Source organism: Papio anubis, chromosome X (assembly GCF_008728515.1).
Source record: "Papio anubis isolate 15944 chromosome X, Panubis1.0, whole genome shotgun sequence".
Taxonomy (NCBI): domain Eukaryota; kingdom Metazoa; phylum Chordata; class Mammalia; order Primates; family Cercopithecidae; genus Papio; species Papio anubis.
Window position 1 is genome coordinate 94616102 of NC_044996.1, and position 14954 is coordinate 94631055.

At 39.9% G+C, this 14954-nt stretch overlaps 1 protein-coding gene across 1 annotated transcript; it reads right to left on the reverse strand.

Annotated features, from left to right (window-relative positions):
- Positions 1 to 615: 615 nt before the first annotated feature.
- On the reverse strand, positions 616 to 12124 carry LOC100997350 (acyl-coenzyme A synthetase ACSM6, mitochondrial). The gene is given in 7 exon segments (XM_009197617.4): positions 616 to 1894; positions 4346 to 4428; positions 5567 to 5616; positions 5619 to 5683; positions 5685 to 5716; positions 6974 to 7121; positions 10343 to 12124. Coding segments are annotated over 7 exon segments (750 nt in total). The 5' UTR covers positions 10582 to 12124; the 3' UTR covers positions 616 to 1761.
- Between the last annotated feature and the right edge of the window lie 2830 nt (positions 12125 to 14954).

Here is a 14954-nt window from a genome sequence, read left to right on the forward strand (position 1 = left end):
CTACTCCTGGTTGCTATAATTTCCCAATCTCCCAGTCATTCCTTATTCATTAAAACCTTCATCATGAGGTTCACGATCTTTCCTTTACTCCATGTGCCACCATCATCCTGAGTGCCTCCTACATGTATATGAATGACCAGTCCTACCCTCTGGTCTCTTCATTTATTGACCCTGATCTCTAGAGAGTGTCATGACACTTAATCCACCTGTGGTTATACCCTTGTGTTGGCATCACCTGCAAATGTTCTACCTCTGAAATCTTAAGTCTATGTATCTCACTTTTTGACCACTGTTGCTATGGACTAAATTGTATCTCTCCCAAATCCATGTGCTAAAGCCCTTCTCCTCACTGTGATGGTATTTTGAGATGGGGATTTTGGGAGGTAATTGGCTTTAGATGAGGTCATGAGAGTGATGCCCTCGTGATGGGATTCCTTCCCTCATAAGAAGAGACACTGGACGTGGGGGCTTGTGCCTGTCCTAAATACTCTGGGAGGCTGAGGCAGGAGGATCACTTGAGGCCAGGAGTTTGAGACCAGCCTGGGCAACATAGTAAGACTCTGTCTCTACTAAAAAATATAAATAATTAGCCAAGTGTGATGGTGTGTACCTGTAGTCCCAGTTGTTTGGGAGGCTGAGGTTGGAGAATCACTTGAGCCCAGGAGTTTAAGGCTGTAGGGAGCTATGACTGCACCACTGCACTCCAGTTTAGGCAATAAGGCAAGACCCTAACTCTTAAGAAAAAAAGTAACAACAACAAAACAGAGAAAGAGACTTTTTGCTCTCTCTCTTCCTTTCTCTCTCTCTCTCTTTCTCGCTCTCTCTCTCTCTCTTTGTCTCTCTCTCTCTCTCTCTCTGTCATGTGAGAATACCACCAGAAGTTGGTAGTCTGCAACACAGAAGAGGGCCCTCCCCAGAACCTGACCATGTTGGCACTCTGATCTTGGACATCCAGCATCTACAACTGTGAGTAAAATAAGTTTTGGTCGTTGAAGCCACCCAATCTATGATGTTTTGTTACAGCAGCCTAAGCAGCCTAAAACAACTACCTTCAGTCATTCCAGCTCCATTGACATCCCCAGCACTTTGCCTTCACAAAACTTATCTGCCTTTTCTTGAATTCTTTTCCTTCCCCAGTCAGCTTAGTTTCTTAGTCTTTCATCTTAACTATTTTCTTTCCAATATCACTAGATCCCTTGCCCATTGCCCTTTTATTGGATCTTCTTGGCACAACTTTAATCCTGCTTCAATCCAACTGTTCACTTTCACAATGCTTATATCTGTGTTTTAGAGTGATATTGGAGAAAATCACGCAACTACATAGATTAGTGACTTTGAAGATTAATGCTCAGCAACCTCAAATGTGCTCTTATAATTACCCATTTCTCCTTTATTTTCACAATCTGCTCTTTCTTCTGTATTCAGCAATGATCATTGTAAACATCCTCCACTCAGAATTCTATCACATCATTTTCTCATTCTCATCAGGTGACATTGCCTCATACTTCACAGAGCAAACAGGAATTGTCAGGTGGAAACTAGCTCAACTACCTGCTGTGAAAACTGTAAGTTTATAAGTTATCTGTACTTGTAATTCTTTGTCTTGCAATGAAAGGCGGGGAGGGGTCCCTTTAGATTAAAACAATTCCTTTTCCCGTGCTTCAGATCCAGTTCTGCATTTCTAGTGTGTGCTAGTGCTCTGAGAATGTGCATACATAGTGAATGGACAAGTTTGGTTTCTGGCTGAATGGTGAATCAGCATCAACCTACAGTTGCTGTCTTGCCATAGCCTTCATAGATATTCAATTTAGTGATGTGTTTCCAGTCCTCAGTCACCCCAGGGCTGATGGATCCTCCTACAGCCACACAAAGCTTCAGACTCTTAAATCTGTAGCTGCAGAGGCATCAAAAGTTGTTCTTAGCCTTACTGAATATTTCTACCAATAGCAGGTCTGTTGTGAGAAAGAAACTTGCAAAAATGATACAGATATTGCCAAATATGTAGGAGGTACTCATTAAGTGGTAGTTTGTGTTCTTATTACTAGTCTTTTAGATTATCTATTCAGACACCCCAGTTACATCAATCTCTATGAAGACTCATTTACTCTTCTGGACAAGTAGTATTAATGTTAAAAGTAAATCAATAATTATTAACTGATGGCAGGAAGCCAGCCTTCGGTAGAAACCCTTCTGAGTTCTATTACCACCCCAAAAGCCTTGCCTGTGTATAAAGAATGTGTCAGCAATGGTAAGGTAAAGAAAGAACTAATTTTCTGAAGTCTGGGGATGGAGAGACAGCCACCAATTTTACAAACTGAGCTGAAAGTCTCTGGATATTATGAGAAGTTTCCATAGGGCCCCAGACATAGAATAGTAGTGAACACTTTTCATGAACCCACAATTCATTTTATGTGTATTTTATTTTGGTAATGGTGGAAGGTTCCAGTGTGGGAAGATGATTAGAGCAAAACTCTTCATGGTCTCAGATAGAGATAGAATGACTATGTATTTTGAACATAATAGTGTCAATTAATTGTTATGTGGTAGCTCATCTGTATTAGATAATACTTGCCCACCCAGTTAGGTCTTGAGACTAAGAAAGATCAGAACTGGAGAACTGTTTCTGAATTAATTCCAAAGGCACCATCTTATCATTGCCTTTTTATTGTTAATCTTAGGGTACAAGTGAGAGTCAACTATTTGTAAAATTTTAAGTCCTTTTCTTTCAAGAGTATAAGAAATAATCTGTCTGGGCACAGTGGTTCATGCCTGTAATCCCAGCATTTTGGGAAGCAGAGGTAGGAGACTTGCTTGAGCCCAGGAGTTCAAGACCAGGCAACATAGTGAGACCAGGTCTTTAGAAAAAATGAAAAAAAAAATATCCAGGTGTGGTGGCATGCACCTGTAGTCCCAGTTACTTGGGAGGCTGAGATGGGAGGATCCCTTGAACACCTTAGCAGCCCAGGCAACAGAGCAAGTCCCTGTCTCAAAAAAAAAAAAAAGAAAGAAAGAAAGAAAAGAAAGAATCTGAACATTTTATATGGGATGACATGTTGATGAATAAAGATATACTGTATTTTAACTTTTTTTAATTGCTCCATAAAATGCCAATGAACTAGACATTTGTTTATGTTAAAGTAATTTAAATATTTTATTGTTTACTTTCCCTAAATCTCCCCTTCATAGAGTATATGTCCTTGCTCACACAGCTAAAGTAAAATTTACAGTTAAATTATTATTTAGCAAACTCTAAGGCATGACACAATGCTTTGGAACCTGTGATTTCTCATTAATCTTTTTGAGGCGGGTCTCAGCTCTGCCGCCCAGGCACTGGAGTGCAGTGGCAGGATCTCCAGCTCACTGCAAGCTCGCACCTCCCGGGTTCACGCCATTCTCCTGCCTCAGCCTCCCGGTAGCTGGGACTGAAGCCAGCCACTCGCCCGGCTAGTTTTGTATTGCACCCCAGTAGAGGCGGGGTTTCACCGTGTTAGCCAGGATGGTCTCGATCTCCTGACCTTGATCCGCCCGTCTCGGCCTCCCCAAAGTGCTGGGATTGCAGGCTTGAGCCACGCGCCCGGCCAATTTCTCATTAATCTTTAGTGATGATTAATCTGGGCACAGACTCCACAAAACATTGGCAATTCCACTTTTCAGTGGGTACTCTAGAGAATTCTAGGATATGTGCAAAGATTCTTATTTCAGCAGCTTGGAAAAGATTCAAGTATCTTTGATAGGTACTTGGGGCTCATTAACATATAAATCATACTAAGGAATACTATGCAATGATTAAAGTATATTGCACATATTATCATAAATAGAGCTCTAAGGAACAGTGTGGAGTGAAAATGCAGGTTTTACTATGATATATATAGTATGATACCATCTAAATAATCTGATCCCAATATTTCAGTATATTGCAATGAAGATAGGTAGATAAAGATAGATATGAATTTATTTTTAAAACATCTAAAAGGATTTACATCCAATAAGGAAGGTGGTCTTCATTTTTAATATTTACCTTATTTACAGGTAATGCATTTGTCTTTAATGTTTATCTTTTTAAAGGGAGGTATAATTCACAAATTGATTAAGCAAACTCAACTTTATGATTATAATTTAGTTTTATATTCTGGACTCCTGTGGAGCCAGAAGATATGGCCTTGAATAGTCACAAGATAATAAAAAAAAATCCCACACTCTAACAAAGTTATTGTCATAAATGGCAACAAGATAGGTGTGTTAATGAAAGATAGGATTGGATCTACTTCAACAAATTGAGGGTTTCTAATCTTATTTATGATACCATGAGTGGAAATAGACTCTCTCCTGAAAGAGCCTCTCTTACCTGGCGAAACACTTGTGCTGAAGCAGTTCCTGGTACATCAGTGGATTTGCAGATAGAGTGGTGGTGGAAGACCTGAACAGAGCCTGGGACCACAAGGAAGAAAAACCAAATCTATATGTTAAATGGGAAAGATAGTGAGACCATGGTGGGGAAGGTTCAGGGAAGATGGCCACTAACTTTGAGACTCAGCTGGGGCATACCCTTTGTCTTGGAGATTTAGTGATTCTTCAACCTCCAGACCTTGGGAGAGAATTTAGCTTCAGCTGTGTGAACCTAGCAGCTATCATGTTATTCACTGATATCTGAATAGATACACAATCAGGCATTTACTTCTGGATCCTAGAAGCCTTATTTTGATCTTTGTTGCTTTGAATAATAAGCCTGGATATTGTCAGTAAAATTGTGGATTGTGGAGGCACTTAAGAGGTTAGCACAACAGTTTAGAGATTGTGCTGTGGAGTCCAATAGACCATGATTGCTTAATGTCTAATTCCACCTCTGTGATTCCTTGGGCTAGGTATTTATCCTCTATGAGACTCAGTTTACCCAGTTTTTCCCTTACAGGGTTGTTGGGGAGATGAAATGAAATAATGCATATGAAGTACTGGTGAGTAGTCAATGAATAGTAACTGATATTAATATTGTCTTCTTCAATATCATTATTGTCTTTTAAAAGTTTTCTTTTCAGGCCAGGAACAGTGGCTCACGCCTGTAACCCCAGCACTTTGGGAGGCCAAGGTGGGTGGATGACCTGAGGTCAGGAGTTCGAGACCAGCCTGGCCAACATGGTGAAACTCTGTCTCTAGTAAAAATACGAAAATTAGCTGGGCATGGTGGTGGACACCTGCAATCCCAGCTACTTGGGAGGCTGAGACAGGAGAATCGCTTGAACCCGGGAAGCGGGAGGTTGCAGTGAGCCGAGATCACGCCATTGCACTCCAGCCTGGGCGACAGAGCAAGACTCTGTCTCAAAAAAAAAAAAAAAAAAAAAAAAGTTTTCTTTTGAGTGATGCAACTGAAGTAGCCAAGTCCTCCCAATTCCAAAGGCCCTAGAGAAGTGAGAGGGCATTGCTCTCAGAAGTAGGGAGAGCATCTTTATGTCAAGATCACACTCCAGATTTAATTCTTGATTTGCCCCATTTGGGGCATGAGCCACTGGGCCATTGCTAATACCTCTTTCTGGTCTTTGCCCCATGTCCCACAACAAGGACCTGGTCTTACATTTAGAACAGTCTCAGGACAGAAAATTGGCATGTGACATAGAAACACAGGGCTCCTTGGAGCTGAGCTCCCAAGGCAGTACTTAGAGATAAAGATCCAACAAAGGCATCACTTAGACCACAAAATACTTGTTAGCTGGAGGTCCATCCACCATCTAAAGAGGAATAGGAAAGCCATTTGGATTTTCTCATGTTAGTACTAGCAACAATAATAATTCTTGCTATTATCAAGCACTAACCTGTGGAGAGAAACAAGGACCACCCAAATGGAAACAAACAAAGGCTATGAGACCAGGAGGCTAATGGAGTCTCTTTAAATTCTGTGGTTATCACTTAACTGGTATGATACTGCCTTCCAGGAATCATGGCTTTCAGGGGTCTCTGAAGTGTCTCTGAAGTGTAATTAATAAAATTGATTAATGATTTGAATAAATGAATGATCTCCTAAACCATTTTAATAAATGAGTTAGAATAGTTTCTCCTATTCTAATTCTCTACCTGATATCCACTGGCCATTATAGCTTGTGAGAGTCAAAGCCTTTGAGGTGAGTATGAACATCACATACACCTATTTCCCCTAAGGGACTTTTGGGTACAGTTTGTTAAGAGAACTTGAGTGTGGAGTCACAACACACAACCATTTATCTTACGCAGAATTGAATGTAAGGTCGGTAAACTTAACCGCAGACAAGCCAAACTAAAACAAATGCCACCCAATTAATTACTTAATTGAGTACTCAACCAAAGAGATTGAAATGAGTTTCAGCATCAATTGAATTTGCCAAGAGAGGCATTTACTTCTGAACTCCAGAAGCTTTGTTTTGATCATTGTTGCTTTGAGTAATAAGCCTGGATATTGCCAGTAAAATTGTGGCAATTTTACTGATGCTAGAAAGAGGCATTTGCGTTGGCCCAGTGACTCATGCCCAAAAGTATTCGTGAGCTACTTAAATAATGTTTTTAAAGGGGTAGTGTGATGACATGTGATTCTCATCTTAGAATCTGACTCTAGAACCCCAAACCCTCATAAATTGTGACTCTGTCTCTGTGTTTATTACTACATATAGTGGTCAACACAATTATTCACCCCGGTGCTGGTAGCACTGAAGAACAAGTAACATCCAACGGTGCGTCTTTGGGGTAATCATCCTGGATCCCTCCTCAGCTGCATGGATTTACTGCTCTTCCTCTTTTTTCCACATACTCTTAGTTTTTTATCTGTAGTAATTTGCTTTTGATCCTTTGGTGTACACCCTCCCACCCTGCTTTCAGCCCTGTTCCTTCTCTCAATATTGATGTTTTCTGCAATCTTGAGTAACGAACTCTTTTCTTAGCTTTAGTCTCATGAAACTCTCCCTTTACCACCCCAGAGAAGAGCTTTCAAGCCTGAACAGAGTGTGTGAGGACTGTATCTGGAAGCCTGGCTGAATTCCATTCCCAAATCATACTGGGAATACTCGGCCAGTTTAGAAGCTCCCATTGTCCCATTGGTGAAGAATATAGCCATTGCATGTTGACTTTTGGTCCCCATGAAGGTCTGCTTTGGAGGTACAACTCTATAAATTACAAAAGATGCAACAGCAAGGTTCTAAATTTAGGTTCTCTGACCTACAGCCTAGGCTCCTGGTTTGGTAATCTTTTATTTTTTTAAATAACAGCTAGTATCTTGGCATATTGGGGGATGATTTATTAGAGGTGCAGCTGCCATTTTTTCCCTTAATATTTTTGCATTAATTTCTGTTGGATAAGTAATACATGATGCCTTTATGTTTCAGCCTTATTTTTCTCAGTAAAATACCCTCTATTTACTCAATTGCTCAAGGCAAAAATCTGTAGTAATCCTTATTATCAGTCTTTCTTTATCTATCTACTTATCTACCCAGCTATCTATGCCACATCCTAACCATTGGCAAACTCTGACAACTTTACCTCTACAACATGTCACAAGTCTATGTCTCTTCATTATCTGTACTCAGGGCTGGGACTAAGGTGGAGCAAGTGAAACATTTGTGACAGACATGATATTTAAGGGGATACCAGCAAATTCAGTAGTCAAGATAAATAATATTTTATCAAAATATTTTTAAAATAATCAAAACTAATGTCAAAAATTAATAATAAAATGTCCAAATTTAATTTTATTTATTTATTTATTTTTGAGATGGAATCTTGCTCTGTCATCCAGGCTGAAGTGCAATGGTGTGATCTCAGCTCACTGTAACCTCCGCCTCCCGAGTTCAAGCGATTCTTCTGCCTCAGCCTCCCAAGTAGCTGGGACTACAGGGGCCTGCCACCACGCCCAGCTAATTTTTATAATTTTAGTAGAGACGAGGTTTCACCATGTTGGCCAGGCTGATCTTGAACTCTGACCTCAAGTGATCCGCCTGCCTTGACCTCCCAAAGTGCTGGGATTACAGGTGTGAGCCACCGTGCCTAGCCACAAAATTTAAAATAAGTACATGACAATGAACGCTCCCAAAGTGGTCAAGTATTCCCCATATGGTTTAGGAATGGGATTCAATCAAGCCAGCTTCAAGGTATAGTTCTCACACAGCCTGTAATCCAACCAGGCAGTTGCATGACTCACCTTATTTGGTCACCCTAATCTTGTCTCTGCTTCCAATAAAATTGTATTTATAAAAATAGAAGCAGGTGATCTGTCAGCAGAAGTTTGCCAATATGATTTTTTTAATTAAAAAATTAAATTACTGTATTAAAAACATAAAATTTATAAAATTATAAACAGATGATATACAGATATAAAATAGATATGTAAAATTATATACAAATTTTTAAACTTCAATTATGAAAATTATTTTATAATTTGATTTTTAAAATGTATTTGAAAATTAAAATATTATTTATCTTGATCACTGGATTTTTCAGTGCCCCTTTATATTTTGTGCCTGAGGCGAGTTCCTCATTTGCCTTGCAAATTCCCAGTCCTGTCTCCACTGCCACCATCATGGTCCACAACAACACGGCTTCTCAATTGGACGACTGCAATAGCCTTCTACCAGCTCCCTTTACTACCTGTCTTGTCTCTCATTGTTCAGACAGCAGTTGAAGGAGTTTTTTAAATGTCACTCAAATCAAGTCCTTCCCCTCCACGTTCCACAGACCACTCCTACATGACCTACAAGACCCGCTGTAATCTCGCTCTCCCTTGCTATTTAACCTCCTCTCCTCCCACTCTCTTTTCCACTCACCACACTTCAGGCACCCTGGTATTCTTTCTGTTCCTCACACAAGTCAAGCTCCTTCCCACCTCAGGTCCTTTACCTTAGTATTCTCTCTGATATTATTCCTAGATATTCAAAAGGCTGACTCTATAGTATTCAAATCTCAGCTTGTCCTCTCCTAAGAAGCCACCAAATCTAAAATAATTCCCCCATCTCCACATAAGATCACTCTATTTAATTTGCCTGTTTTGGTTGGGAGTTTCTTTTGGAAACTGTATTACTTTGATCGTTTATGTGTTTTCTTGTTGTCCATTTTGTTGTCTAGAATATAAAATCCATGAGGGTAGGGGCTTTGTCTGTCTTGTTCACTGTTTTTTTTTTCTTGTTTGTTTGTTTGGTTTTTTTTTAACATCTCTGAACACTAAAATATTACTCTCTAAAGACCACATTTATAATTATCAAACTTAATACATTAGTCCCACCTTATACTTGGGGGATATGTTCCAAGACTCCCAGTAAGTGCCTGAAACCACAAATAGTACTGAACCCTATATACACTATCTTTTTTCCTAAACATGCATACTTATGATAAAGTTTTATTTATAAATTAGGCACAATAAGAAATTAAAAACAATAATTAATAAAATAGAACAATTACAACAATATACTGTAATAAAAGTTGTGTGAATGTGATCTCTCTCTCTCTCAAAATATCTTATTGTACTGTAGTCAATTATTTTGGACCATGGTTGACCACAGGTAACTGAAACCACAGAAAACAAAACCACAGATAAGGGGAGACTACTGTATTTGGCTAACCTGAGGATAAACATGGCATCATTTTGTTGTTTTAATATGTATTTTCCCATATCCCAGTGCCAGTGAGTTTTTTAAAATTATTATTAGTTTAAATTTAAGGGATACAAGTGTAGTTTTGTTACATAATGGTGAAATCTGGGCTTTTAGTGTAACCATCACCAAAATAGTGAACATTGTACCCATTAAGTAATTTCCCATTATTCACCCTCTCAAAACCTCCCACTTTTGCGAGTCTCCAGTGTCTATTATTCTACACTCTATATTTGTGTGTACACATTATTTAGTTCCCACTTATAAGTGAGAACATGCAGTATTTGACTTTGCATTTCTGTTATTTCACTGAAGATAATGGCCTCCAGTTCCATTCAGCTTGCTGCAAAAGACATAATTTCATTCCTTTTAATGGCTGAATGGTATTCCATTATATAATTATATATATTTTTATATATAAGCTTTTTATTATGTTTTGATATGTGTTTATATTTTTAACACCTATTTTTTTACCATCTCAGAATGAATGCTCAAGTATGAATCAGAAGATGAGACTTTCACTCAGACTGAGAACTTGTAGGCCAGATCAGGGATTCTTCTGTTGGTGGTGTTGGGGAGTTACTCTGGTTTTTTTGTTTTTTTGTTTTTTTTTTTTTTTTCCAGGACTAGAAATTACCATTAAGCTTTTCATTACAACCACTCACACCACCTTCTCATACAACATTCTGTCTTCCAAAATCAGACATTCTGTTGATTTAAGTTTCTCTTTTTCAGTGTCCACTTACTGAATCATCTCCTTGAAAACCAACCACCCATCATAGCACTTATCTGACACCAGGAGCTTGGTCTTCAAGGTAGGGCAGTTGAACATGGCAGAGTCCATGAGTGGAAACATAGCCTCACTGGCCACAAAGTATTGGGCTTTAGACATGTGTAATTGATAGCAAATTTCCTTGGCAGTCAGCTGGAGACTCCCAGGCACAAAGATGATTCCTGAAAAAGTCACAAATAAGGCTTCATACATATCTTTTGAGCAGAGAATATTTCCTCAAACATCCTGGAATGTACAGATGAGGTCTCTGGAATACACCCTCTCTTGGGAGTTTGTCCTCTGTATTGGGGCAGCAACATGATGGTGGCTGGGGAAGAACTGAGACATGAGCTCATTGAAACAATCCAGTGATCAGTGGCTCTGCTGCTGTTATCCTTTCCCCTGGAGCAGTCCTAAATTTATATGGTTAGGCTTCAGACCACTAGTTACTTGAAATGTAGCCTGATTTTGAAACTGTGATGCAAGGGGGTTGTGGAAACTTCCTCTTTGTTGTTTCCTCCTGGCTTGAGAATGGCTTGTGCTATGGATTTCTGGATTTGCATTGGAGACAAAAAACAACAACAAAAACAACTTCCAGCCTTTGGCTGTTTCTGTAGATTCTTTTGCATCCGTCTAACACCTACTGGGGGCCTCCTATGAGACTGGGACATGCTGGGTGCATCTGTGTGCCAGAGGCTGTTCTAACAGAGCCTTCTCTTCACTTTTCAGCTTGGAGAACTAGAATACTTCTAGGAGAAACTGATGATGACGTTGCTTGTCTTTCAATGCTTATACATCCTAATATAGACATACTGATTTTGGAAAAGGATCTAGTTAACCAATGCAGGCGTTTCCCACATACCCCACCTTAACTTCTGCTTCTCAAATGGAAATTCTTGGGCACCATAAAAAAGTCATTGTTCATAGTAGCCCAAATGTGGAAACAATCTAAACAATCTAAAATATCTATTGACTGATGAATTGATAAACATTGCTAATGGCCTCCAGCTCCTTGCCCTGGTAACTTTCCTTAGTTATTCTTGTAAGTCCTACATTTTGTAGCTATTGCTATTGGAGCAAACAATTGTCCAGGACCCCAAATTCTACACCTTACAGCATGGCATAGATGGTTTTGACTTGGGACTTTTTAAAGAAGTTGTCAGCGGTCATCTATCACAGATCCTGAAAAGACTTTATAATGCACTCAGGAAACAGCTAATATGAGCTATGCTATTTTCATACGATCTTACCAGGAAAAAATAGTTACAAAAGATACCCAGAAAAGAAATGAAAATGAAAATGTACTATATGGTATCACCGAACATGAACTAGTTATATTTTAGAATATATCTGCTCCCAAATTTTTATTTTATTGTTTTAGAAGAGTTCGACGATTTGTAAGTGGATTAATTAGTTGATCCAGACACAGTGTTAGATGCTGGGGACTCAGAGGTGAAGCAAATACTGCCCTGGCCCTCGAGGACTTCACATAAATCACCAATTGTAACTACCTGAGGTATTGGAGATACAAAGCACCCAGACTGGCCTGAGAGAGTAAAGGAAGTCTTCCAGAGCAGGTGATGGTAGAGCCCAACTTGGCAGCAAAGTGAGAGTTTTGCCAGGTAGACAAGGAGGGGAAGGAAGGAATGACAGGAACAGGGAAGTGGATGGGCCGGTAAGTGTAAGGAACCATGATAGGCTTCTTCCACCTGGTACTCAGGAGACTATGAGTAGGCCAGGTTTTCTGGAGTGAGGTACAAAGTGACAGGGCAGGGAATGCTGAGAGATTTGACCAAATGAGAATCATGGTATTTTTAAAGCAAAAGCCAAAAATCACCACCTGCTGAAAAATACACAATGTTTTCCTCCAAACTTAGAGAAGAAAATGCAAATCCAGCCCTGCCTCCCCTCTCTGCCCTCAGCTGCCTCTTCCTGCTTCCCTTTCTCATTCCTGCTCCAGTCACACAAGCTTCCCTGCTTGCCAGCTGGATTCCTGACACCAAGAGAACCTCCTCTGGTCTCTAGCAGGCTCCACCATGGACTCAGACTAGATTTTTCTATGACCTTCAGGGTCTTCTTCCCCAATACCCGCTTTCCTTTCTTGAAGCTCTCCTGTACCATGTTTGTCTCAGGCCATGTGAGCTACTACTCCTTTTACTATTTTTCCACATAAACCCAGATGACTAACAGCACACTAGTAATTTCACCATCATTGTAATTTGCAAGGACCTTCTTAAAGGAGGAGAATGATCCTAGAACAAAATGTTTTGTGAGGTAGTGAGCTTCTCATCACCAGTGATGTTCCAGCAGAAGTTAAATGCCCGTTCCCAGGGAAGTTGTAGGAAGGAAGCACTCACTGGGTGGGATCACATAGGGGACCTCTAAAGTCCCATCTGCCTCTTAAGATTTTATTCTGGCCGGGCGTGGTGGCTCAAGCCTGTAATCCCAGCACTTTGGGAGGCCGAGAGAATGGCGTAAACCCGGCAGGCGGAGCTTGCAGTAAGCTGAGATCCGGCCACTGCACTCCAGCCTGGGTGACAGAGCGAGACTCCGTCAAAAAAAAAAAAAAAAAAAAAGATTTTATTCTAACTGTACACAAACACCTAGACAGACATTTATCTCATAATTAAGCAAAATATATAAAATGTAAGTTTTTCAAATAAACAAATTTTGAGGGGCTGTGTTTTATAAAAGGGATCAGTTTGGGTGACTTTAACTAGAATCGTAAAATATTACAGGTAAAGGGGACTTTGTTCACTTTGTTTCCCAAAACAAGAATTCTTTCTAATAGAACATTTTAGCACAATTACATTTTGTTTAGAATTTGACCTGGGACATAGTAGGAGATAAATATATATTTGTTTAATGAATATATAGCCAAAGAAAAAAATGTGATTTATATAACTTTTCAAAAATACAGCTATTGTTCCAAGGAAGATTCAAGTGTACAGTTTTGGCTGAGAGGACCCAGTTTGAGAAGCTGATGTTGAGTGCAATAACAATAGTGAAAGGTGCTTGTTTTGTTTAATTTTGGTCTCGTTGTTTGGTCGTTGTTAGAGAACAAAAGGTCAACAGTATTTTCTGATGACAATTATACTCCTTTTAAAAATGTGGATCACCAATAAAACTTCCAAAAGAAAACGTCTTCCCATGTCCTTAGGTTATGTAAATACCTATTGAGGTGCTTGAGGGGAGGCATGTTGTCTCACAGTTCCCTTATTCAGAATGTACCTGCCCCTACCCCTTATACATATGACCCATCCCAAGCCTCAGCTGCACTTCACCACCTGGTGAGTGGAGAGGGTGCCAGGCATGGTAAGCACAATCCCCACACGGCAAGCCCAGACAGTAAATGTCAGATCTGTTGGGAGTGGCATGGGGTTGAGATTATGAGGCTCATACCTATTTGTCTAAACTCAACACCCTGGTGGCCAATCTTTTCAAGAAATAGGAGGGAGAGTTTTGAATGGACTCTGGATTCATCAGGCAGCTTTTAGGGTCCCTTAGAGACCCTTCCCTGTGGCCTCATCTTCTGCTCCACCTATCCCTTCATCATAGAGATTGCTACCTCTAATACTGGGATGGGATCTACATTTTCAAGGGACAGTTCCTGTTGCACCTGCTTTTTAAATGAAGTCGACTCTATATCAGCTACTTGGAAAAGAACACTAGTCTCATCAAATAAGTCATATTTGTTGTCTGGCACACTGAATTGTCAAGTTCCAAATGTCACAGCCTGGGAAAACTCGAGACAACTATAAAGCACGTTAATGCGGGAGCAGTGGGCCCTATGGCTTCAGCAATTTGAATTCATGATTACAAAAACCAGAAAAGCAAAGACGCACTGCGGTGCTCAACATGAACCAAAACACAAATAGACTCAGCATTTTTAATGTTTTTATGACTAGAAACAGAATCTATGCATACTGTACAAAGTGAACAGAAACAAACATTAAATTAATGCATAATCTGTGATTTTCTTTTCTGTTCATCTGTATTTTCAATTTTTGTATAATGTCCATGTGTTTGAAATAATAAAATAATGAGGCATTTAAAACTAATTACTTTCAATGTTCACATAATTTTGTACTTATGTTACTTTGTTAGCAACTATTCCATTAAATTCAGGATTCTGGATCTAGTGGGCCCTATCAGGTGGACAAGAAACCATAGTGAGAGAAGGTGAGGACTCTTCCCTGAGTGTCTAGAAAAGTTACCTGAGCAGACTCAGGGCATCTCGGACTCATCAGTACCTGCTGGTTGCTGCAAGGTGAGTGGGAGGTCTGCTGGCTGAAAGAACCAGAGGAAGGCCGGACACCTCGCCCTTTCTAAGAACACCCTTGTTTTTTTGTTTTTTGTTTTTTTATATTATTATTATACCTTAAGTTCTAGGGTACCTGTGCATAACATGCAGGTTTGTTACATATGTATAATTGTGCCATGTTGGTGTGCTGCACCCATCAACTCGTCAGCACCCATCAACTCGTCATTTACATCAGGTATAACTCCCAATGCAATCCCTCCCCCCTCCCCCTCCCCCCTCCCCATGATAGGCCCCGGTGTGTGATGTTCCCCTTCCCAAGTCC